Source organism: Mus caroli, unplaced genomic scaffold (assembly GCF_978045245.1).
Source record: "Mus caroli unplaced genomic scaffold, Mus_caroli_1 scaffold_8, whole genome shotgun sequence".
NCBI classification, from domain to species: domain Eukaryota; kingdom Metazoa; phylum Chordata; class Mammalia; order Rodentia; family Muridae; genus Mus; species Mus caroli.
Window position 1 is genome coordinate 67,153,518 of NW_028227263.1, and position 26,540 is coordinate 67,180,057.

Sequence of the window (26,540 nt, forward strand, 5' to 3'; positions counted from 1 at the left end):
TGTTTCCAAACATGACAATGCTCTGCTGAGGATTAGGACCTTGTGTGGAGAGATGGCTCAGTGGTTAAGAGCACTGACTGCTCTTCCAGAGGTCCTGAGTTCAATTCTCAGCACTTACAATTCCCAGCAACCACATGGTGGCTCACAACCATCCGTAATGAGATCTGATGCCCTCTTCTAGGGTGTCTGAAGACAACTACAGTGTACTCATGTATACAAAATAAATAAATCTTAAAAACCATACACTGCTCTTACAGAGGACCCAAATTCAGTTCCCAGCACACACATGCAGTGTCTCACAGCTCCCTGTAACTCCTGCTCCTTTGGCTTCCACAGGTGTCTGCACGCACGTGGACACATGCCTCCAGGGAGCAACTTGTGGGAGTTGGTTCTCTCTTCCCATCGTGTGGGTCTGAGGGCTCTAACTCAAGACTTGATGGCAGGCATCTTTACCAGCTGAGTCATCTTGCCAGGTCCAGCATCCTTCTTAAAAGCAAGATGAGCCAGGCAGTGGTGGTGCACGCCTTTAATCCCAGCACTCAGGAGGCAGAGGCAGGCAGATTTCTGAGTTTGAGGCCAGCCTGGTCTACAGAATGAGTTCCAGGACAGCTAGGGCTACACAGAGAAACCCTGTCTGGGAAAAAAAAATAAAAAAACAACAAAAAAAGCAAGATAACTGATGCTTGTGATCTAGCCAGTTCCCCTGTTGGACAGTGTCTGGAATCAGTGGCACAAGCGTAGGGATTCTTAGGTTTTTCCATGTGTCCACGAATTCCTTCCCACGTACTTCCATTGGCGCCAGATTTACAGCCTTACTTGCCAATAGGTAATACATGTGGCCGAGCATTGATCATTGTGTGGGGAACTCTGCAGACTCCACTATGCCAGCATGGGGTACCACTGTCTTGTGGAAGGAAGGAAGGAAGGAAGGAAGGAAGGAAGGAAGGAAGGAAGGAAGGAAGGAAGAAGGAAGGAAGACATAAATAAGATAAAATAAAATAAAATAAAGATGTAAAGAGTTGGGGGGATGTCTATTTATGTTGAGTAGCACAAGCTATATGTGAATAATATTCCAACGGTCGTTCCTGTGCCCTCTCGGACAGGCTTGAAAGACTAAATGCATATAGATGGCATAGAACTGATGGTTTTCATTTTCTTCCTCATGCTTTTCTGTACCGCCCCCACGCTTCTCTGGTCTGGGGCGGTCTCTCCTTTTTCCTTTACTTTCCGTTCATTCATCTCCTTTTAAGTTCGTGATCTGAAAAAGGAAAGGATCTCAAGTGGTGGGTAGTTCAAGTCAGAGGCTGAGGCAGGATTGCCAAGTGTTTGAAACCAGTCTAGATTACCGAGGGTGTGTCCTAAAAAGGATGGGGGTGGGAGTGGCGATGGGGGTAGTGGTTCCAGTCTGGGAATTCTTTGTTCTAATCTGGATGAGTGATGAGCATCCTCTCTCCCAATTCACCAGAACAGGGCGGGAAAGGCCAGGCATCGACGGGACGCGCAGAAGCTGGGGCGTTCTACATCTTCCTTCTGCCCTGCTCCCATCACCTGGAGCTTCCCTTCTAGGGGCGCTGGGCTCGGGGAGGCCCCGCGGAACTCTTGCCGGTTGGGTAGAGCCCTGGGCGCGTGGGCGGCACCATGGTCAGCTGTTCCGCGTCCGCCCCGCCCAGTGTCCCGGTCCTATAAGCGTCTCCCTGGTCTCGGAGCCCAGCGTTCAGAGCAAGCGGCCAGCAGTGCGGAGCATGGCCTGGAACACCAACCTGCGGGGGCGGCTGCCCATCACCTGCCTGATCCTGCAAGTGACCATGGTGGTTCTCTTTGGCGTGTTCGTGCGCTACGACATCCAGGCCGATGCTCACTGGTGGTTGGAGAAGAAGCGCAAGAACATCTCCAGCGATGTGGAGAACGAGTTTTACTATCGCTACCCGAGTAAGTCCTATGGCCTGCAGGCTCACCTAAAGAGTCTCCGGATAGTCCCTAGCTAGTTGGGCGGGCGCCTGACTGGGCTCCGCATTAGGTCCGCCCCTGGCTCTGACAGGCTGGAGATGGAGGGGGCCAATGATGCCCCACAGTTCCCAGCTGGTCCCAGGGTAGAGTCTGCACCAGGGTACTGCCTGAGCCAGTCACTGGAGAAATGGTCAGATGTGCTCACACTTTGAAAGGCTGGTAGAGGCAGTCACCTGAAACAAGTGGGCCGATTTTGTGATTGTTGTTTGGGTTTGTTTTTTTTTTTGTTTTTTTTTTTTTTTGGTTTTTCGAGACAGGGTTTCTCTGTATAGCCCTGGCTGTCCTGGAACTCACTTTGTAGACCAGGCTGGCCTCGAACTCAGAAATCCGCCTGCCTCTGCCTCCCAAGTGCTGGGATTAAAGGCGTGCGCCACCACGCCCGGCTGTGATTGTTGTTTGGTTAGTTTGATTTTTTTTTTTCTTTTTATTTAACCTTCATCTCTCTCCCAGCCATCAGATGCCTCCTGTGTCCCTGACCTACTTGGTGTCATCAAAAGCCAGAATTCCACCTTTACCACCCAAGTAGCAGGTGATCTGGCTTGCACATACCTCAAATATAGATAGATGTCAGGGATCACAATGATGGCGTGATAGCCCTCCACTTCTGATACCGAGACTGGTGTGTGGGACCAGAGGTGGTGCTGGGCCACGAGGTCCCAGGGTTTGGAAAAAAAAAAAAAAAAGCCAGTGGCCATCCTTCCTTTTCCTGGGATTTTTCTGCATCCGTGATGCTATGGCTAAGAATATGGCTGTAGGGGCTGGAGAGATGGCTCAAGAGTTAAGAGCATTGGCTACTTTTCCAGAAGACCAGGGGTTTGATTCTTAGCCCTTAAATGGTTGCTCGCAACCATCTATAACTCCAGTTCCAGGGAATCTGATGACCTCTTTTGCCCTCCCTGGGCACCAGGCACACATGTCAAGCATTCAGGAAAAACACTCTAACAGATTTTTTAAAAGACGATGAAGAAGAATATGGCCCTTAAATGACAAACCTCTCTTCTATCGTGGCTCTGCTGGTTCAGGGTGGGTGGTCTCAGGCTGGTGTCAATCAAAATGAACCTTAACTTCCTTCTCTATGGGGTGATGGTGGGACCCACCCCACAGGAGGGGTGTGAGGGACAGGACTGGGAGCAATCCTCACTTTACAACAAAGCAATCAATAACAAGAGCACTACACACAGGCACCTTAGGACTTAAGGCATCTCTGGGAGCTTATGAGCAGCCCAAGGTCACTGCAGGCAGCCTAACCTTGGACTCCCAGCCCAGGACCCAGTCATTGCCCTTGTGCTTTCTGAGAGTTTCCACTTTGTCCACTAGCAGCCAATGACAATTCCTCTACCAGTTGGTGCTCATGCAGTCATAGGCCATTGGTTTTTTGAGGGAACTCTGAAGGTTTTCTCTCCAGCAGCTGCCTATATCAACCTTTGTTCCCTCTGTGGCTTGTATGCTCAGCAGCGGAGCATCCTCTGTTTCTGGAAATAAAGGGGCTTGATTCAGGGCTGAGTGTTTCAAAAGAGGTCTCGGCATCTGTAATTTCAGAATCCACAGTGCAAACCCGCTTTTCATGTTGCCAAACTTTCCCCTTCTGGGTGAGGACCTAGCAAGCGAGTGGGGAAGCAGGCGAGCTTAGGATTCTTTTTCTTTCTTTCTTTTTTTTTTTTTTTTTTTTTTTTTTGGTTTTCCGAGACAGGGTTTCTCTGTGTAGCCCGTGTAGCCCTGGCTGTCCTGGAACTCACTTTGTAGACCAGGCTGGCCTCGAACTCAGAAATTCGACTGCCTCTGCCTCCCAAGTGCTGGGATTAAAGGCGTGTGCCACCATGCCCCGCAGGATTCATTCTTGACTCTCCAGCTGTTTTGCTCACATCTGGGCACCAGAGTCAGCCCCTCAGAAAAGGGCAAGGCTTCCGTAGCTGTTTGTAGTTCTTTTATCTTTTTTGGTAGATAGTCATCAAGACCCCACAATGGAAAGCTATAAAACCTAATGTCCCTTAAGAAGTGATGTGGTCTTCAGTCTCCCCAGCTCCTATCCTGTCCCTCCATCATAGCCACTTGTCTTCTTTTCTGTCCCTCCATTAGTATTTATCAACATGACCAAGGGATGCTGGCAGCAATGAGTCAGGACCAAGACATAAACCCTGACCGTCCCCGTGAATTAGGGTTTCTGGTCCCTCTGAACTAACAAGTTGTACACCCTGGGTCTCTGGTCTTCAAGGACTCCTAGATTTATTGGGAACACAGCTCTGCTTCTCATACCACCCAAGACCAGTGGTGCTGATGCTGGTGCTCTGAGCAGACAGCCAGTCTCTGACAATGGGGAGTTCTGGTTGCTGCAGAGGGGGCAGGGCAGCCAAGGGACTTCTGAAAGGGAAGCCCGGGAAGTGGGGTAAGAGGCTCAGAATGGCCTGAGAGAAGGGTTCTAAGAGAGAAGGAGGAGCATGCTCTCGTCTCTGAGAGCCCTAACCACCAAGGATGCATCCCCCCAGTTGCCCTTGTCACTAATTCCTACAGATATGGGGGAGCACTTGCATGCAAGCAGGAAGTGGGAAGTAACTTTGGCCTCGGTGTTCCTTGGCAAGGACAAGAAGGACTGAAGTACCTGTAACCAAGCATGGGCTCTCTCCTTGATCATCTCTACCATCCCTAAGGGGAGACATTGCTACTCCCCATGCCCATTTCACAGATGAGAAAACTAAACCCATGTACCCGACATGTCTCACACAAGTCACTCAATAGGAGAGGAAGCTCATCCTGGGGTCTGAGCCCATCCTCTTGAGTGACCTCCCACCCCATATCCTATCCTTCCCCTCTCCCCAGCACCACTCTTTGAACCCCCTTGATCATGGTGACTGTAGTTAGGAGAGTGAAACTTCCTGATCAGGGGGGTCTCCAGGCCCTGGTTTCTGCATGATCCGGTAATTCCCAAGGGTGTAGGACAGGGCAGGCCCCTGTGGCACTTCTAGTTCTTGGCTTGCAGCCATCAGCACCTATGCAGAGTGAGCTGTGGGGCCTCATTCCTACCCAGGGGATTCGTGGAGCCTGCTGGGCATCTCTGGTTTCCAGAGCAGGCCAGCACAAGGACTCAAGAGGGCCTGTGGTTAGCACCCCGGCCGGCCACAGCTCTTCACAGACAGCAGACCCAGAGCTACCTCAGGATGTACCCTGATGCCCTTGGAGAACCACAGTGCCAGGTCAGCTGCTGGATGGAAAACTTCCTTCTAGCTGGCGTAACAGTCTCAGTGACCATGGGCTATGGCTGCAGAAGCTGGCCCAAGGAGGGCCACCAAGTCCTGACCCTAGAAGCTACCAAGCACACCAAGAGCGGGTGCAGACTTGTTTTAGGAGAGAGGCTGGAGCAGAGAATGCTCAGATTCCAAACAATTAAGGGTCTGTTTCCTGAGGCCAGAGCCTCCAGGGTTGCCTGGTCCTCTAGTGGCTAGTACCTCAGACTCAGTCCCATCCCATCAGGACTGGTTTAACTAGAACAAGTAGAGAGCATAGCCTGGTAGTGAGCCTTGCAGTGAAGTATCTGGGTTAGATCTATCACTCGATGCCCTAACCCATAGCCTCAGTCTGCCCTTCTGTAGAGTGGGACTATGCTGCATAGAGTGTCTAAGAGGATTCATGGTTTTTAGGATGAGGGCTCTTAGTAAATACTGTCATGGGCCTCCAGAAGGGAGTCAACACACTGTGGTGTTTAAATGGAGGCCCAGCATCAGGCTAGAGACGTGGCTGGGAAGTATGTCCCTGGGACTGGCTAGAGCTAGCGTAAGCTTTACGCTCCTTCATGCTGCCTGCCTGCTGTCAGGCAGGAAATGTATTCTCTTCATTTTCCAGTGGAAGAAAATGTGGATGAGGGAGCCCAGTGCTGTGGCACTGGTCACTGTCCCTAGGACGGACAGTTGGCAGGGATGACGCCAAACCCTTCGACTGCACAGCCTGCCTGCTTTCTGGAGTTGACTGTGGCATTGCTGCCCCCACCAGGACACTGTGCAGTGCAGGTGTAGGGCGAAGTAGGCAGCTGCCAACCGGCGTTTAAGAAAGCAAGCAAGGGGTAGGCGAAATGGTTCAGCTGGGGCACAGGGCCAAGAACTTGAGTTTGATCCCTGTGGCCCACGATGGAAGGAGAGAACCAATTCCAAATGTTGTCGTCTGACCTCGGCACTTATCCACAATTGCCACCATCATTGTTATTGTCGTTGTTGTTGTCATTCCACAAAACTAGAGAGGCTTGGCTGCCCTCTGGGACATGGAAGGAGAGGTCCAATCCCTACAGGGCACCACCCTTAGTGTGCTGATACAGTAGAAGTGGGGACAGGGGCTTCGTCAAATCTCCCGAGTGGGAAACTTTACTGTGAACTTTGGTTGAACACCTTGTGGCTGGGGGATGGGGCACCACACAGAAAAGACGGTCGGTCGGAAGGGGGTCAGGGGTACTGGGGTTCTCATCTGAGGAGTTACAAAGGAGCAGGGAGGGGGAGAATGGGAACAGCTATGTAGTGGCGCCCTCTGGTGGAAGTTAACATAGTTGGCCACTAGTGTGCAGAGCTGCCTCATTAGACCTTGGGAGAGTTGCCCTACTCTGGGAAGAGCAGCAGAGGGCCAACTAACACTTCCCTGTATGTAGCAAGTCACCTGCTCCTGGTCACTCCTGACAGAGAACAAGAGAAACACCTGCTCACTTTTGAGCAACAGCCCGTGCCAGGTCTTTGATGGGTTCCCTCATTAGAAGCGCCCCACAGAACCTCCTGGGCTAGCTGCCTGTAGGACATGCCTTTGGTGAAGTCATACAGACCAAATTCCCGCATAATGACTGCCTGAACCTCTCCAGTTAGCACAGAGCCTTAGGAAACAGGACTTGATGGGTGGATGGTTTCAGTGTTGATTCAGGACCAATTTGGAAGAGAAAGGGGAAGAGAATGTGTCCAATGAGGGGAAGCTACATCTCTAGAGAGGGACAGAGAAGGCCAGGTCACCCAAGGGAGTAGGGTAAGGGGGACAGATGGGGCAGAAAGACAGGAAAAGACAGGGTTTCTCATGCCTGGGACGCAGCGACACCAAAGGCAGCTTCAATGTGTGTTGTGTGCCCTGGTGCCCCTCTCCTCCTCTTCATCTGCATGACTCCTTTGTGGCATTCGGATCTCGACCCCCTTCTTGAAAGGCGCTCATTCTGACAGGACGTTTTTTCCCGAGGGGGCCTCCCCCAGTGTTCCCTTTCTTCCCCTTCGCTGCAAGGCACACTCATGTTTGATCTGTTTCTCTCTTCATTCCCACACTCCGGCTTGAGGGCCTGTGTGCTGCAGGGCAGTTGGTAGTTGGTCCTCTCAGGCTTCAGGGCCTGCCTCCTCCTCCATGGTCAGTTGTTTTAGGCTCACCACAGCCAAGGCTGGCACCCAGCACGTAACCTCACACAGCCTGCCACTTCAGTCCCTTTGCTCCGGGTTCGTTACACAGCCTGCCGCTTCCAGTCCCTTTGCTTCAGGTATGTCCCTGGCCCTGTCTTCATGCCACACGGAGCTCTCCGCCCTGCTTGGGAGACTGTCTGTCATCTGAACATGCCGCCTCTCCTCACAGAACAATTCTGGTCTGTCACTTGTCTGTTCTTCCCAGAATAACCACAAGCTCTCCCAAGCTCTCCTGTAGCACTGGCCTGTCACATACATTGGCTCCATTTTCTCCAGAACAGCTGGCAACTTGATTAGGCATGGCACACGGTAATATACGGAATCCCCATACATTTAGAAACCCCAGCCGGGATGATGTGTCTGCTCTGCTGAACTCAACAGAGCCTAAAACCTTGAAGCAGATGCAGAGTGCCACCCTGAGGTACATGGGGCAGAAAGGGTGAGCTTTCTTCTAGCCATTTGTGCTCCTGCCCTTTGAGGAGCTGGGAGGCCTGTTACTTTTGTTCAGCTTCTGCTGGCCCAGAGGCCTGTGGCCATGGCTTGGGCCTCAGGGGAGCCTGAGGCAGGGTGGGTTGGGGAGACAGAGTAGGACAGGTCGCTGTTCGCCAAACTCCAGCGGCTCCAGGGCTGGTCAGCCCTGTGTGTGGTATTAGAAGGAGAGAGGCCTCAGGCTAGCCACACTGTAAAATCACCCTGATGCTCTTTAACTGTGCCCAACTAACTGCAAGATAAAAGTAGTAAGGCTATACTCTTGTTGGTTTGTTTGTTTTTTTAAATACAAACACAATGTAATTTGCATGTGTGGGGAGTGGGGCAGGGTTGACTCACGAATGTCTATGCATCACTTGCATGCATGCTGTCTACAGAGGCCAGAGGGTGTTAGACCCCTGCAAGAGCAGCCAGTATGCTGTACTCTTGTTGAGGGGGAAGGGAGGGGAGAGTATTGAGACAGGCTTTCTCTGTATAGTCCTGGCTGTTCTGGAACTCTGTAGACCAGGCTAGCCCCAGTCTCAAGAGATCTGCCTGACTCTGCCTCCCAAGTGCTAGGATTAAAGGCATGTACCACCACTGCCCCCCAAGAGGTTTCTTTGGTAGGAGGAGGGGATGGGGGTAAGCTTCAAGACAGGGTTTCTATGTGTAGCCCTGCTGTCCCAGAACTCATGTTGTAGACCAGGCTAGCCTCAAACTCCAAGATCCGCCTGCTTCATGCACATGCTGAGATTATGTGTGCCACCACAGCCCTGCTGTGTTGTACTCGTGCAAATATCACGGAGTGCCCACCTTGGCACTCTCCCAGATGCTAAGAATACCCTGGTGGCCAACACAGGTACGGCCCATGTTCCCAGAGCTGTATAGTCTAGTAGGTTAGACAAACAAGCAGACATACAACTTCGAGTTGTAATGAAACTGGGAAGGACATGAGGGGACACCCGGCCTTAAAGTAGGTAGGTGGTCAAAGCTGGGTCTAGTGGTATTAACCTTTAATCTCAGCACTCGGGAGGCAGAAGCAGGTAGATCTCTGTGAGCAGGAGGCCAGCCTGATCTACACAGTGAGTTCCATGACAGCCAGAGCCAGGGCTACACACTGAGACCTTGGTGGTCAGCAGGCTTCTCCGTGAGGAGGTATTGGGCTGAGATATGTACGGAGACATTTGCTGGCCACTCTGCAATGGCCTTTCCATAAAGGGAGCTCCACCAGAGCAATGCCTCTGCAGTAGGACTGAGAATGAAAGGGGGAGGGGAGGGGAGTGCAGGAGGCACACAGAAGGGAGGGTGGAAATGGACACAGTGAAAGAAGGCTGGTGGCCTTGCAGCCCCCTAGAGCTGCCTGGTCTTTCTCTTTTTTAGCTTTCTCTTTGGAAATAATTTCAAATTTACAAAAGCTGCTAAAAATAGAGAGACTACAGTGAGACACAGTAGGCTGTGTACACTTTAACTCGGGTGTGGGCATTGTTCTTTCTGTCCCTAGCTACACACACACACACACACACACACACACACACATGCACACGCACACTTTACCCCACGAATCACTTGGAGGGTGAGTTACATTCTTCGTCACCTGCCTGCCTTCCTTCCTTCCTTCCTTCCTTCCTTCCTTCCTTCCTTCCTTCCTTCCTTCCTTCCTTCCTTCCTCCCTTCCTCCCTCCCTCCCTCCCTCCCTCCCTCCCTCCCTCCCTCCCTCTATCTCCTTCCTTCCTTCCTTCCTTCCTTCCTTCCTTCCTCCCTCCCTCCCTCCCTCCCTCCCTCCCTCCCTCCCTCCATTTCCTTCCTTCCTCCCTCCCTTCCTTCCTTCCTTGAACAGCCCAGCGTATTTCCTAAGATGGAGAGTACTCACTTCTATAACAACAGCATTCAGCTTCATACACCCACCTGGGTACCTTAATCCACCCAATTCTCTCAGCTGACCCAATAACCTTTTTAGTTCTTCTCTGTACTCTCTCCTCCCAATCCAGTGCAGACATGAGTTTATGTAATTGGCATATTGATTGATCTAAAAGATTAAAAAACAAAAACAAAAACCAAAGCTCTTCTTGAACAATTTTCAAGAGTACAGCTTAACCCCAATTGTTCTGTTTTGCTTTTGATACAAGGTCTCACGATGCAGCACAAGCCAGCCTCAGATCTACAATCCCCCTGCCTCAGTCTCCCAAGTGCTGGGCTAACAGTTTTGTGCCATTGTGCCTTGCCTCAGCCTCAACCCCTTTAACAATAGGCCTCTCGTTTTGTGTCCAATTGTTCTTTCCTTATTAAATTTGGGCCTGCAGTCTCCCTATGGGGGATATTAGGTGACACATCTTTCATAGGCTGTCCCATCTGGAGGCACACACCGCCCTTCTGCCACCGATGGACATGTTAATTTTTATTCCCCCAGTCAATATGTAACCTAATTTTTCCTCTGTGCAATTACAATTGTTTGTTCCTCCCTGGAGACCAATGAGTCATTTATTGGCAGGATCTTTAAGACAGTGCAGAAAGCCCTGCTCTTGTCGGAATTTCCCTCCACCCTTTGCATCGCTCATTGAACTCGGGCTGCTGAGAAAGCCCTGACTTTTCGAATCCTAACAGACCGTAAGCAGCCCCTCAGCCTCATAAGCAAGACCCCTAGCATGCTTCTGAAGCCAAGAATCCTCTTTGCTCCCCTGTCCATCTTTACATATTTATTGCCAGTGTGGACCCATGAATTCCTGTATCTAAATGACTGTAACTTATAATGAGAAACCATTATTTTGGTGCTTAAATTGCCCAGATGAGGCCAAGGGGAGCCCTTCTGCCTGGCTCTTTGTGTCCCATGCTGTCCACAGTTCCTTTGTGTCTTATATTTCTGTTGGGTTTTTACTTGTCTGGGTTTTTTGTTTCTGTTCATTTTTTTTTTGTTTTTGTTTTTAGATTTATCTTATTTCCTTTATGTATCTGAGTACACTGTCGCTGTCTTCAAACACACCGGAAGAGGGCATCAGATCCCATTATAGATGGTCGTGAGCCACCATGTGGTTGCCGGGAATTGAACTCAAGACCTCTGGAAGAGCAGTCAGTGTTCTTAACTTCGAAGGCATCTCTCCAGCCCTTGTTTTTTGGCTTTTAAAACAGGGCCTCCCTGTGTAGCTCTGGCTGTCCTGGAACTCACTCTGTAGACCAAGCTGGCCTCTAACCTACAGAGACCTGCCTGCCCTCTGCCTCCTGAGTGATGGGATTAAAGGTGTGTGCCAGGACATTCTCTTGTTTTTCTTGGGCTCTAAGAGCAAGCAACGTTAGTGCTGGCAGAGCAGTTTAGATCATCCTAGTCCATCTCAAGTCTTCTACCCGATCCCTTTAGTTTTATTAGAAACCTGAGGCTCACAGAGGGATGTGACTTGTTCAGACTTGGAAATAGAATCAGTGCTTTAATAATAATGAATAAAGACAGCTACCCAGTAGGATCACCTATTATAGGCACACATACATCTGTATTTAACCTCTGCAACATCTGTGAGGTGGCCTCAGACAAGGCATTGAGCCCCAAGTCTGTTTGGTAACAGCCGTTCCGACCAGAAGATAAAACATTGGTGTTCCAGTTTTTCCTACTGCATGGTTGGAGGAAGTGGACTTGGTGGAGGTGTGTGTGTGGCCGCGAGGAGCTAGGTGTGCAACCTTGCTTGGCTAAGCATTGATTCTTCTCCCCTGAGGAAAAAGTCTTGCCCCGGAGAGGGCAAGACTACATTGCCTATCCATGTGGACCAGCAGTGCTATCTGGATGAAGGGTGGAACAAGAATACTCTCTTCTCAAAAGGGTACTCTTAGACATCTTGACCCTACAACCCAGTAGTCTAACCTGGAGACCCACCTCAAGGCTCCCCTCCCCAGAACCTTAAGATGGAGGTAGTGGCTGTTTTGCCAGTGAAGAGGCCTTTTATTACTGCCACCCAGCTGTAGCCTGGCTATAGGAAAGAGGGGACAGGGTGTCAGGACTCTAGCTTCTGTTAGTGGCTGGAAATATAGGCGCCGCCCTAGGCCGCGCTGGCTTGTCAGACTTAAAAGCCGACCTTCTCTGCAGCAGAGACAGATCTTCAACTGCACTCTCCCGGCAGGCTTCCAGGATGTACACGCCATGGTCTTCGTGGGCTTCGGCTTCCTCATGACCTTCCTGCAGCGCTACGGCTTCAGCGCTGTAGGCTTCAACTTCCTGCTGGCAGCTTTCGGCATCCAGTGGGCACTGCTCATGCAGGGATGGTTCCATTACTTTGAAGAAGGCCACATTGTCCTGAGCGTCGAGAAGTGAGCCCCGGGAGCAGTCAAGGGGCGGCGGGGCGGGGTGGACTGGGCGGGGGCCCAGGGCGGGGCCTGGTGATGGTGAGGCGGAACCTGGAGGGGGCCGTGCAGGAGCTGGGGTTTGGCTGGGGGCGGGGCCAACATGATGGGAGTGAGCCCTGGAAGGGTGGGAGTGGCTCACGCAGGGGAGGGGTCTGGGCTGGGGCGGAGCCTGTAATAGAAATGGCTCTATGGTTGGGTGGGCAAGAAAAACTGGATAAGGCTCAGAAGGCGGGACTCGCAGAGTGGTAGTGGGGGTGCAGCGAGGAGAGGGAAGGGGAGGAAAGGGAGTGGGCGGGGAGGGGGGGTGATGGAGACAGAGGTGGGCTCAAAGTGTTTAGAACAAGGTGGCTTGTCCAGGACACGTTGGTCCGGTGATGGACACCTGCTGTTTTGCTCGACAGCAACTCTTCAGGATGGAGGTTGTAGTGTTATCCAGATACTGTGGGAGACTCTCTCTCCCCATGATGGAGGATAATCTTTTCCACAAAAGAGGAAGGAAGGGCTCAAGCCCTTCTTCACAGCTCTGAGACAATCCAACCTCAGGAACTCAGGAGGCAGGGCCAGCTTCCTGAGCCAGTATCAGAAGGTTCCTTGCCGGGAGGACACAGAAATGGGGAACTCAACCAAACGGAGCCTGTGTCTCCTTGCACACCGCTTTCTCTGGAGGCAGACTGAGCACTGAAAAGAGCTGGAAAGCTGGTGTGTGTGTGTTGGGGGAAGGGGGGAAGCTCCCAGTTAAAGCCTTCTGGATTGGCCTCAGGTCCCAGGGTGAGGCGCCAACCTCTACTCCCACCTCCAGCTCTAAATAACATCTGCGGTAACTTCTCAGTTTGGTGACTGTCACCAGCCTTTTCCCACCAGGCCCCTCACTCTCCTCTTTGATGGAGCTGCCTCCTCTGAGCCTCCCCAACCCACCACAGCACCAATAACAGGTTGGAAAATAAATCTCCCCAAACCAGCTTGTCAAAAAAACCTTAACAGGCCAAGCTGTTCTGTCACACTATGGACCCTGGATTCGCGGCTGTTGGTGTTGCATGGCACCGAATAGTGGAGGGCATCTCCCCATTGGGGCCAGGTTTTAGGCTAAGGCAGGCTCTTCCCTGTATGAGTTCAGCCTTCCACTCATGCACACGTAAGGGAAGTTTGGTTAAAGGTGGGCGAAGCTCCTAGTTTGAGAAAGCCGCCAGGGGCAGTGAAAATTCCTGTCTGCTCATCGAGTGCACAGAGGTAGGAGCAAATTGATACACGGGTACTTGCAGAGGGCAAAGCTCTGCTGTATTAGTTACTGTTGCTGTGATAAAACACCTTGACCCAAAGCAACCTGTGGGAGGAAGCATGTATTTGGGATTTTGATTCCAGGAACCCATTATGACAGAGAGGCATGGCATCAGAATCAGGAGACAGAGGTCACAGCATCAACTGCAAGCATAGAAATAGGGTGAAGACTAAATACACTCAAAGCCCGCCCCATCTTCCTCCATTAGGCCACACCTCCTAACTTTCCCAAGCACCACCACCGACTGAGGGCCAATTGTCCAAATGAACGAGTGGGGGGAGGGGCATTTCTCACTCAACCCACCTCATTTGCTGTCACAAGTGGAGTCCCAGCCAAGTATTATCTATCATCCAGATGTTTGAAAGGTAAAACATGTGTAAAAGATCAGTCACTCAAGCCAGTGAATGACACACAAAAGAAACAGGCAAGACAATCAAATAAAACCTGTGACATACCTCCCTGAAGTTCAAAGTGCACAAGATATATCCTCAATACCATAGGACCAAAGTAAAAATACACCTGTTATATATCTAATTAGCCTCTGTGGTAGAACCGCTATGACACATGGAAAAGTATACCATTAAAAAAAAATTTTTTTTTTTCAAAAGAGTGGTTAGAGACTCTGAGTTGGGAAGTTTGGCATGAACTATTTATTCAGCAAGCTGGTCACTTGATAAATGGAATTTGGGCAAATTGGCTTTGTGGAATTAGATTCCAGCTACTGCCCTGGAGTCATTGTCTGGAGTCCAAGGTGAGGTGAATATGTCCCCAGATGTCACCTTGTAGGTCGGGAGGTGCATATCTATGTCTTACATCTGCCCAGGCAGTTTTCCTCTGTGGGCTCCCAGACCCACCTCCCAGGTACTAATGGAAGAAGCCCAGGCTTTTCCGTTCTCATCCGTTCTCCCTCTTAAAGGGTGCTTCCATCAGATGGCTCTTTGGGACAGAGCTGGGCAAGTCCCTGGTCCTCCCTGAGCCTTCCCGTCACAGCTGTGAATGAGGAACGTACCCCCACCGTGTACTTGGGGGGATGGCACAAGAGGGCATGTGACTAACACTCAGTGTCCCGTCACCTGTCCTGCCAGACCCTGTGGACACAGTGATGAACAGGGCTAACAGCGGGGGCGCAGTCTATGATCACCCCCCTCCCCCGGAGAGGTCCTGCCTTCGTTCACAGACTGGCCCTCAGTTAGACAGTCTCACTGCCATTCTGTGTTTTACACTGAAGACCCCTCTAAGCCAACCTTCCTTCCTTATTCCCACCCTACTGACAGTTTCCGTCTGAAGACCCACACTGGAAGTCTGCTTGAGAATGCCAGCTAACCTCGCTGCTGACAGGGGACAATCATGCAGGCAGAGCAGGCGGCAGACAGAGCAGGGTGTCCTGCAGGTGGAATTGAATTTTTAGGACCTCTGCTCACTCTGACTCTCCCTGTTTGCTCGGGCCCAAAGATTTATTTATTATTATAAATAGGTATACTGAGGCTGGCTTCAGACACAGGAGAAGAGGGCGTCAGATCTCATTACAGATGGTTGTGAGCCACCATGAGGTTGCTGGGATTTGATCTCAGGACCTTCAGAAGAGCAGCCAGTGCTCTTAACCACCGAGCCATCTCTCCAGCCTGGGTGGAAGCTTTGTGTGGCTGCAGTAGATGTCTGCCTCTCTGTGATCTCTCTGCTGGGGTGGCTGGATCTGTTCCATTAGAATCAAGGGGAGCCTACGTGCCTCCTTTCCTCTTGGCCCTTCTATGGGCCCTCCTTATGCCCAGGACTGATACAGATTTTCACTTCCAGTGGGAAGGTCCCTCTGTCTCTTCTATGGACACTGACCCTTCCTTATGGGTAAGAGTGACAGGAAGGACTCAGTAACCAAGTCCCAGAAGGCCATGCATGGTAGTAGGGGCAGGTGAGTCTGGAGTGAGCACTCAAGATCTGGACCAGAGGCCGCGTTGGAGAGCCTGGGAAAGACTTTTGGCAAGCAGAGGCAATAAGAAGAAATTCTGGGAAACAAGCAGAAGACAGAGGGCAGGGTTGTACTCAAATTCAGGGCTTGTTCAACAACACTGGCTTAGACCACTTGGTTTCTGAGCATAGTCTGTCTACCAGGCACAGAGCTGTCAAGGGAAGGCGTAGCTCCCACTGCCACTGTGCTGGGTACTCTACACGCCTGGCTCTAACTATGACGAGCCCATTATCACAGACAGTGAAACAGGCTCAGAAAGGTTAAGCCACCAGGCGTGGTCCACAGAGGACCAAAGGCTTGGTGTGTCACTTCTGGTTATAGCTGCAGCTCTTCCCTGGTCTGTCTGTCTACAGCATCATCCAAGCTGACTTCTGTGTGGCATCTTCCTGTGTGGCCTTCGGGGCAGTTCTTGGCAAGGTCAGCCCGATGCAGCTGCTCATTATGACCTTCTTCCAAGTGACTCTCTTCACAGTGAATGAGTACATCCTCCTGAACCTGATAGAGGTGAGCAGAGCTCAGAAGGTGGAGGGGGCGGGGGGGGGGGGGAGACAGAGAGGGAGACAGGGAGAGAGGTCTGTGGTTATGAACAACCTAACAAGCCAGTAAGCTTCCTGCATCACGGCTTCTTCATCTACAACTTAGGAATCAGGATGCCTCCCAAGGGAAATCACTGTCTACCCAAATCTGCCTAGCATCTGGGCAGAACAGACTCTCTTCATCTCCACACTTGCCTCTGTTCTCCTCTAAGTCAGGCCAGTCTGCACCAGAAGCCAGAACAGGCTTTCACCAGTCAGAGAAGGCCACCTCCTTGCTTTTTGTTTTAAAGATATATTTATTTATTTTTATGTATATGAGTATACTATATACAGGTTGAGCCCATTATCACAGACAGTGAAACAGGCTCAGAAAGGTTAATATATAACCTTTCTGAAAGGTATATATACAGCAGGTTGTGAGCCATCATGTGGTTGCTGGGAATTGAACTCAGGACCTCTGCTCACTTCAGCCCCGCTCGCTCCAGCCCAAAGATTTATTATTATATGTAAGTACACTGTAGCTGTACTTCAGACACACCAGAAGAGGGTGTCAGATCTCATTGTGAACCACCATGTGGTTGCTGGTATTTGAACTCAGGACCTTCGGAAGAGCAGTCATTGCTCTAAACCCCCGAGCCATCTCTCCAGCCCAATCACACCCTTGATTAAAGACTACAAGTAGTTTTCATTTCACTTAAAGTAAAATCTCACTTGCATGAAGGCTCTGCAGATTCTGGTCCCAGTCTTTCCTCCTCCCCCCCCCCCCTCCCCCGCAGCTCAGTCTCTGCTCTGTCACCACTGCATGTGCTATATGTCCCCAACTGCATGGAGCTTGATCCTGTCTTCTCAGCCCGGAGTAGACATCTTTATTCACTTCATGATCCACGTTTTAATTTGAATGTCACTCCAGAAAGGCCCTGCCGGCTTTCCCGCATGTTGTCCCTCCTTGGCCCTAGCTTTCAAATTGCCTTGCACAGCTCCCCCATGGCTTTTGTCTGTCTTCTCCACAGCACTTGGGAGTCCTGTTGATAGGAGTAGGACTTATGGATGGATGCTTCCTGTCCACACACCTGGCCAGCATATCACACAAACTCAGATTTCAGAGCCTGCTTCTTGCTGAGCTGTGCTGCAGGATATAGGCAGAGGGGAGCAGGCTTCGCTGAGACAGCAGTTCACAAATCAGAGAGGGGTCCCAGCATCAGACACCAAGCCTGCCCTGTGTGAAGGACTGTCCCCAGGGCTGGGCAACCCAGCCAGTAGAGAGCGCCATAGCTTCCCACAGAGGGACACTTAAAGCCAGGAGCCCACCAGGAGAGCTAACCAAGCCAAGAGAAGTACAAGTGGGAGGGGCCCTGGTATTTTGTTGACTGGCCAGCAGCCTGGGTACAGGATTCCCTACCTCTCTCTGCTCAATTGACTGCTGTGGGAAGCAGCTTAGTTAGGGTTTCTGTCGCTGTGATGAAACACTATGAGGAAAAGCAACGTAGGGGGAGGAAAAGGTTTGTTTTGCTTACACTTCCACTGGACAATCCATTATCTACGCAAGTCCTGGCAGGGACCTGGAGGCAGGAACTGAAGCAGAGGCCACAGAGGAGCCCTGCTCACTGGCTTGTTCCTCCTGGCTTGCTTCTTACACAACTCAAAACCACTTACCCAAGGTTGGCACCACCACAGTGAGCTGGGCCCTCCTACATCAAGAAAACGCCCTTCAGAGTTGCCTACAGATCAACTAGATGGAGGTATTTTCTCAGTTGAAGGACCCTCTTTCCAGATGACTCTAGCTTATGTCAAATTGACAAAACAAACAAAAACTGGCCCACCAGACACACACACACACACACACACACACCCACACACACACACACACACAGAGAGGGAGAGAGAGAGAGAGAGAGAGAGAGAGAGAGAGAGAGAGAGAGAGAGAGAAATAGAGACAGAGAGAGGTGGGGGTGGGGGATAGGTCAGGGAACTAGGCTCTGCTCTGAAGAGTCAGAGAGAGCTAAGCTTGTGTGCCTACGTGTGGGGTGGGAAGTACTATGAGGATTGAGGGAGAAAGGGCGCCTGGTCCTGACAGGCCCCTTGCACTCCAGGCAAAGGATGCAGGGGGCTCTATGACCATCCACACATTTGGCGCCTACTTTGGGCTCACAGTGACCTGGATCCTCTACCGAAAAAACCTGGATCAGAGCAAGCAGAGACAGAGCTCAGTGTACCACTCGGACCTTTTCGCCATGATTGGTGAGAGCTAACAGCTGTCACGGTGGTAAGGGCAGCCATGACGGGTGAGATGTTCCATGCTGGTGAGGGCCACCGTAGAGGGCTGCCATATTGGTTGAGGGCTGTCACCTGTAGATGGGAGCTGCTATGAATGGTTAAGGACAGCTATGAATAGTTGATAGATTGCCATCATGAGTGGGAGAAGAACACCCACCAAGAGTTAGAACCACCAGATGGGTGAGGACCACTATAAGTAGATGAGGACAACCATGCATGTCCGAAGGTCTGCCGCGATGGGCAAGGATTGTCGTGACCATCCCTGAGCTCCACAGAATCAGTGGGTGACTGTTGGTTGGTTCTTGGGGAGGAAGGGCAGAGTGAAGGAGCCTGTGGAGACTTTAGAGTCCTAGGTGTCCGATGCTCTCCATTGTGGAATTGGAAGAAGTTGGTCACATATCCTGTATGTTCCCTAGACTGCCCCAAGGCAGATGGAGTGGAAGCCAGGAACTGACCTACTTAGTCCCTGTGCTGGGGCAAGCTGTGCATTCCAATTCCTTATGTCCCTTCATTTCAGAGAACATATAAAGTCGTTCAGAGCCAGCCCTTCCTTCCATTACCCCGTAGACTGAGAGATGCTAGTGCCACCAGCTAATCTGTCGACAGAGGGGAGAGACTCTCCCCCAGGATGCTAGAAGTGTAGGGAGCGTGTAACCAGCCCCAGTGGTTAGGGAGACAGGGGGAGCTTGGTGAAGTGGTATGGGAGGCTAAGTGGGAGCTAGGTGAGTTAGGCCAGGAGAGCCTTCTAGGAGGAGCATCAGTGAGAGGGATGCTAAGAGGTCAGGAGCAGATAGAGTTCTCTGGAGCTGAAAGGTGGCACCTCTGTTGAGGGTGTGTGAGCCTGGCCTAACACCGCCTCTCCTGGCCCTGCCCTGTGTATATTCTCTGACCCAGGCACCCTCTTCCTGTGGATATACTGGCCCAGTTTCAATTCAGCCAGTTCCTTCCATGGAGACGCCCAGCACCGAGCAGCCCTCAATACCTACCTCTCCTTGGCGGCGAGTGTGCTAACCACAGCGACAGTGTCCAGTATCGTACACAAGAAGGGCAAGTTAGATATGGTGAGCAAAAGCCTTCGCGGGGAGGAATTTGTCCTACAGCCATGCCCTGCTCACACCTCACTGTGGCAGGCAGCTTCTAGATTGGCACACCCAAACCTGGATGCTCAGAGTGGGCCATCCCTGCCAAATGTTGCTGTCCTTCCCACAGCCTGAAATGCTATGAGCCAGCGCCAGCTGAGAGTCACACCAGGCCTGCCTAGCAGAGTTGCCGGTGGGTGGCGGGGGTTGGGGGCTGTCCCCTCTGCCAGGTCTTCATCCTCCTGACACCACTGGCCTTCTTGGGCTTTATAAAGCTGTCTCAGCCCACACACTTAGAGGAGCCAGCAGCGCAGTGCCTGCCACAGCTGACAAAGGAAATTGGTAGCAGCTGGGCACGCATGTGGCCCACACATACCTTCTATAGACACATGATTCACCCAGATATGCACTGGCCTCTAGGTATATGTGGAGAAAAAGGGGAGCATGCAGGGCCCATGGGTATGTCCAGCAGAGCGAGCACTGACATGTTCAGACCTACCGGATGTTGTGGCTCCTTTGCAAAGCTGGGACGGAGGCTAACCCGCCTCTGCCTGCTCCTGGCTTGCTGAATCTGAGTTGTTCCCAGCTTCCAACTTTGCACAGGGTGTGAGCCACAGGCCACGCTCTTTGCATGGACCTGAGAGTTTGTACACGTTGCCTACCCTGCCCAGGTGCACATCCAGAATGCCACGCTGGCAGGTGGGGTGGGTGTGGGCACAGCTGCGGAGATGATGCTCACACCTTACGGCGCTCTCATCGTGGGGTTCTTCTGTGGCATTTTCTCCACCCTAGGATTTGCATACCTATCGGTGAGGACCCTCGGGCGGTTGCTAGGGATGCTGTGGGGAGGGTGCGTGGGGGGTGGGGGAGGGTTATGTTTCTGATAGGGAGACACAGAGGGAGGGGGTGAGGCTTAGGGAACCCTTTGTCTTTGATGGCCTCCCCATGCCCGACTCAGCCACAGCCTGAGCAGTGCCATCCTCCCTCCTCCCTCTAGCCCTTCCTGGAGTCCCGCCTTCGCATCCAGGACACATGTGGCATTCACAACCTGCACGGCATTCCTGGCATCATAGGTGGCATTGTGGGTGCTGTGACAGCGGCCTACTCCTCCCCTGATGTGTACGGAGCGCCAGGGTAAGTGTGGAGGAGGTGTGAGGGTGGGCTTCCCTCCTTCCTTCTCTATTCCTTCTTCCTGTGGGACCAAAGGCATCTTCCAAGCTAGACCATTCCCGGGCCTCTCTCCCCACCCTCAGACCCGCCCCAAGAATGCAGGGAAAGAGCCATCTGGCAGGAAGGCTTAGGGTTTCAAGAGCACACCTGCTGGGTTGCAGGAATCATGGCCTCTCCATGGGGCCCTCACTTGCTTCCTGTCTGTACCCTAGGATAGTCCATTCCTTCGGCTTCGGGAGTTATAAGGTGGACTGGAACAAGAGCATGCAGGGCAGGTCCCAGATATTTGGCCTCCTCCTGAGCCTGGCCATGGCCCTGGTGGGCGGCATCATTGTGGGTGAGTGACAACGGCTAGACCAGAAAAGGCGGGGGTCTTGGTGGGAGACTAAGTGTGTGTGTGGGGAGGGGACCCAAGAGCATGTCCTTTTTTTTTGGTTTTTTGAGACAGGGTTTCTCTGTGTAGCCCTGGCTGTCCTGGAACTCACTCTGTAGACCAGGCCAGCCTTGAACTCAGAAATCTACCTGCCTCTGCCTCCCAAGTGCTGGGATTAAAGGCGAATGCTACCACCACCCAGCCCAAGAGCATGTCTTAAGGGTGGGCCTGGGAAGGAGGGGGTCCAGCTGAGGGGAAAAGTTGGGGTAAGCTAAGGGTGTTTTCTGACCACCGTGTCCTCCAATCTCTTTAGGATTCATTTTGAAATTGCCGTTCTGGGGACAAGCCGCGGATGAGAACTGTTTTGAGGACTCCGTCTACTGGGAGGTAAGCGCTAGAGACCTGTCTCTCTGCACATGGTAGCGGGTAGCCTCGTCCCCACCTACTGTGACATCGATGTAGGGCATGGTGTCACCTGTGAATTGAAGACTCTTTTCCCTGCCCTCCCTCCTTTCCCCTCTGGTCCCCAAAGGGGCTTTGTATACATTTCTTTCTACATGTTCTGGGAGGGGAGTCACAGGAGCAGCCTGCCATGGGGCTGGAACCTGGAGTGTCAGCCAGCTGTGTTCTAGTAAACTTCCACAGTCAACTCTGTCCCCAACTCTAGCTGCATCAGTGTCACCTTGTAATCCTAGTCTAGGGAGAAGACGGAGGCAAAAGGACCAGACGTTCAAAGTCATTCTTAGATACGCAGTGAATTTGGTGTGATATATGTAACCCTATCCTTAAAACAAACAAACAAACAAACAAACATACAAACAAAGTTGTCCTACCCAGAAGTGAAACTGATGGCAGCCCCGTCTGAGAGCCTCTCTGTTAGGCTGGTGGCTTTTTATGCTTCCTGGCCTCTGAGAGTCACTTGGGAAGCCTCTAGAGCAGTGGTTCTCTCTACCTGTGCGTGTGGATCACAACTCCTTTGGGGGTCGAATGACCCCTTGACAGGGGTCGCACATCAGGTATCCTCCTTATCAGGTATTTATGTTATAACTCGTAACAGTTGCAGAATTACATTGATGAAGTAGCAACAAAAATAATTTTGTGGTTGGGGTCACCACAATTCTGAGGAGCTGTATTAAAGGGCCACACAGCATTAGGAAGGCTGAGAGCCACTTCTTAGAGCTCCCATTCAGTAGCTTGGGTTCCACTGGTCTGGTGGCTTGGACTTTGGACATGAGACTATTTCGTAAAACTTCGAAGGTGATTCCGAAACTCATCTTTGTGAGAGAATCAGTGTGGTGTCCAACCCCAGACTCCATAGTGATTACTTTAAAAATTGTCACTTGATGCCCACCAATGGGGCTTCATTCGGAAGGTCTGGGAATCTACAGATGAACAAGCTCCCAGAGGAGTCCGCCTCAGCAGCGAAATTCCAGCACATTCCACCACTGTTAGCCCATCAGTACAAAAGCCAACCTGAGCCGTGTTCCAGGAAATAAAACATCAGAATACAGCAGAACTCTCTCTCACTGTTCTCTAGGTCTCTATATTTTTTGTCTGTCTGTCTGTCTGTCTCTCTGTCTCACTCATTCACTTTTCTCTCTCACTGTCTCATGTGTGCACACATGCCACAGCACATATGTGGAAGCCAGAAGACTTCAGTAGGAGTCAGTTCTCTCCCACCATGTACGTGCCAGGAACTGAACTCAGATAATCAGGCTTGACTACAAATGACTTTACCCACTGGGCCATCCTGTCAGCTGAGAACTCATTTTTTTTTTAATGCCCTGATTGGGGCCTCCTGTGGTATCAGGATCTCTTGACCCACAATCCACTGTGGCAGGCGTTTACCTGTTCCTTTCATTGTGAGAAAGAGGGAGAAAGGGAGGGAGAGAGAGAGGGAGAGAGAGGGAGAGAGAGGGAGAGGGAGAGGGAGAGGGAAGGGAGAGGGAGAGGGAAGGGAGAGGGAGAGGGAGAGGGAGAGGGAGAGGGAGAGGGAGAGAGAGAGAGAGAGAGAGAGAATGACTTATGGCAGTCAGCTCTCTTCTTCCATCATATGGGTTCTGGGTCACCAGCCTGGTAGCAAGAGCCTTTACCCACTGAGACATCTCACTGGCCCTAATTTGCTTATTTTAAATTACAAAATTGCTAAAAGCTCTTTACAGAAACTCTGGAATTAGAGAAACCTGTCTAGAAATATATAATTACAGGAACAAAGAGTGTAGCTCAGTGGTAGAGCATAAGTCACAAAGCATAGGGTTCAATCTCACAACACATACACAAACTCACACACACTGTCACACATACTCGCTCACACAGTCACACACACACAGTCACACACACATTCACTCACACACACACACAAGTCGCACACACATTCACTCACACAGTCACACACAGTCACACACAGACATACACACTCATACACATAGACACACACTCACACAGACATACTCAGTCACACACACTGTCAAACACATTCACTCACACAGTCACACACACTCACACAGACACACTCTCACACAGTCACACACACACTCACACACATGGACACACAGACACACACTCTCACAGTCAAACACACACACAGACACACACTCACTCACACAGTCACACACACATACTCACACACATGGACACACAGACACACACACTCACACAGTCACACACACAGTCACACACACAGTCACACACACTCACACTGACACACACTCATGCACATAGACACACACACTCACACATAGACACACACACACCCTCCTTGAAGCATCACTAATACTTTTAGTGTGTTTCCTCTCGTTCTTCCTTCTCTGTAGGTTTTCCATACGCAGTTGAGATTTGCTTATCCACCCTGCTCTTTCTCTCTTCCTGCCTGGCATACAGATTGCCCTGGACATGTTAAATAGACTTTTCTTTCTTGAGCATAACTGTTTTCATCTTATCTTTAAAGGCCACAGAAACATAATCTGAGACACCACAATCAGAAACACTTGGACATAATACTAATAAAATGGACCCAAAATCTCCAAGCATAAGAGTTGACTCAGTCTACCTACCTACCTACCTACCTACCTACCTACCATCTACCCACACCTTTTGGAACTGGGGTTGCTGGCCCGTGACAGATACCTGGCTTGTTACATGGTACTGGGACGGAACTCTAATTCCTCATGATTATACAGACATCCCTCCAGCCCATCCTGATTTGTTCTGACCTTCCTAATTAATGTCAAGTCCATACCTTCTCCCAGCTACGTACCTCAGCAGTACTCTGTTAGGGGGAAATATCTAAATGGCTGGAAGTGAAAAGCTGTCCCCACACCCCTGAGTTGTCTACCTGGGCAGTGAGATGGCTTCCCAGAGGAAGGGGTCCACAGCTGTGAGAAGGTGGGCCAAGCTGTCTCACCATGTTTCACCTCCCAGATGCATTTCCGGTCTTTGCATTTCCCTGGTCTACTTTTGGATATGACTGAAGTTCTGACATACCAGACTGCTCAGTTTTCAAGAATGGGTGCCACCTCCCTGACCCTTCAAGCTGCTTCTCTGAGTCCAGAATGCAATCTGAACGCTTGTGTCATCCCATGTTTACCCAGCTGCTGTCCTTATGGCAAGGTTCTTGCTGTGCCCCAGCATCCCAGTGCCAATCATGACAGCACCAAGAGTGAAGGGAAGTTCACACCATGCAGTCTTCATGATGCCCACAAGGTGGCACTCGCCACACAGCATTTGCAGCCTTTGGTCCGCCCCAACACTAGTCTGGCATTCCACTAGGCATCCGGGACCCTGGGAGTAGCTTTCTCTCTCCACAGGTTCATGAAGAGGTGAACACTGTCTACATTCCCGAGGACCTTGCTCACAAGCATTCTACTTCTCTGGTACCTGCAATGCCCTTGGTACTTCCAACAACTTCAGCATCCATAGTTCCTCCAGTCCCTCCGACACCTCCAGTATCCTTAGCCACTTCAGCACCTTCAGCAGCCTTAGTACACTAAACTCCCAGGGCAGGTGAGAAGCAGGTAAGCCTTATCTGTGGGGTATAGAGATCTGCTTCTCTCAACAGAGGCCCAGGTCTCAAAGCCAGATGCCATAGGAAAGAGACAAACAGTAGGCATGAAGAAATGAAGGTGTGAGCTGAGATGGACTAGGCAGGCTAGACTGCAGGAACATATAGAAAGAGACTCAGGGACACACTTGGCTTTGTAACTGCTGCTGCTTGACTTGGAGAGTCTCTTTAGCCTAGAGGTCAGCTTCAGTTTCCCCATCTATGACCTGGCTTTATTTGGTTAGATCAGGCTAGACCTTCCCTCCTCCTCCCCCTTTGTAATGCACAAAATAATTGATGGGGTGCTGTAATATCTATATCCAAACCTTGAGAAACTTCCAGGAAGCAAGGTAGTTGTTTACCTCTTGTTCATACCCCAGGCTAGCCTGGAACTAATTATCCCCCTGCCTCAGCCAAGTGCTGGAATTACAGGTGTGTACCACCAAATCCAGTTTATAAAATGTTGGTTTTCAAACTCAGGCTTTTGTGCATGCTAGGCAAGCAATCTGAGCTACATCCCAGGCGGCTTTCTTTCTTTTTAAAAGATGAAGAAATTAACAGACAGGATAGTCAAGCCACACAGCTACCAAGTGAGGGGAAGGGAGCCTTTCAAGGTTATTAACATTGATCATATCAGCGTTTGATGCCCTTGGAGACCAGAGCTTGGAAGTAGCTGGGTCTAGGGTAAAAAGCAGGAGAGAAGGTCTCTGGGAGGACCAAAGCCAGACTGTGGCCACTGATCAGACAAGGTGCCAGGAGGCTGCACAGCTGTGGTGGGGACATACCAGCTGCTCCCCCTCTCTCCTGCAGGCCCTACAGATTGCCCCCAAGCTCTGGGGAGAGCTGGGGCTGACATATCTGGGAACTCAGGGACAGGGCAACGGAAAGGCCCACTGGCCTGACTCCAGCACCTCTACACCCCCTTCATCCCAGGGGGCTTGCCTGCCTGAGAATGGAGGAGATTCCGACAAAGTGAGCTCCAAGCCAGGGTCAGCTGCAGAAGGTCTGCCCCTGCCTGCGGTCATGATGCTCATAGCCTGTGAGAAGTAGCATGAAGGGAAGCCGAGGCTGGGGGTTGGGAAGGGGGTGTGGAATGGGAGGGCGAGCTTGCCCCACCCCACCCGGGATCCCCCTTCTTGGACTCTTCAAGCCTCTGCCTGCTCCCCAACAACGTACTTCCCATGTTCCCAGACCTCCAAGATCACTCTATTTTGTGTAGTAAATAAATGTTGTTGATGCTCTTTGTAGACTGGGGAGTGGGTGTTCTGGTGGGACCACTGTGAGGTCTATACGGACCCAGAGGACATGGCCTCCTGCCTGGTCCTGACCCTTGCCCAAAGGGCCACTCTCTCTACAAGAGTCCACGCAGCCCGGGAGGGTCAGGAGCTAAGCCCTAGACTGCATTCTTTCCCCCAACTACCCCTCTTCCTGTAGGGTCCACACTGGTGAGAAAGCCACCGGTGTACTAGCTTTCTCTGAGTCCATTCCAGCGGGCTGGGAGTAAGGAGGGAGGAGCCCCCTCCCAGTTGGCTTTCTCTAACCCTCCCTCCCCTTCCTCTGCCAGTCCCGGCCCCACTCCTGCTCTACAATGGGGAAAGCTTCAGGTCCTTACATTTCCAGGTGTGGAATG

At 51.3% G+C, this 26,540-nt stretch overlaps 1 protein-coding gene across 3 annotated transcripts; it reads left to right on the top strand.

Annotated features, from left to right (window-relative positions):
- The first annotated feature begins 1,669 nt into the window (after positions 1 to 1,669).
- On the top strand, positions 1,670 to 26,145 carry Rhcg (Rh family C glycoprotein). 3 transcript variants are annotated; one of them, XM_021167695.3, is made up of 11 exons: positions 1,670 to 1,929; positions 11,978 to 12,164; positions 15,793 to 15,943; positions 18,066 to 18,213; positions 19,144 to 19,310; positions 20,000 to 20,137; positions 20,326 to 20,462; positions 20,711 to 20,835; positions 21,185 to 21,258; positions 24,678 to 24,873; positions 25,721 to 26,145. In XM_021167695.3, the coding sequence occupies exons 1-10, from the start codon at positions 1,743 to 1,745 to the stop codon at positions 24,858 to 24,860; spliced, it is 1,497 nt and encodes a 498-aa protein (XP_021023354.1). In that variant the 5' UTR covers positions 1,670 to 1,742; the 3' UTR covers positions 24,861 to 24,873; positions 25,721 to 26,145. The 3 variants fall into 3 exon arrangements, with proteins under 3 accessions (XP_021023354.1, XP_021023355.1, XP_021023353.1); XM_021167696.3 differs by having other exon boundaries at positions 25,844 to 26,145; XM_021167694.3 differs by having other exon boundaries at positions 1,700 to 1,929; positions 24,678 to 24,884.
- Positions 26,146 to 26,540: the final 395 nt, after the last annotated feature.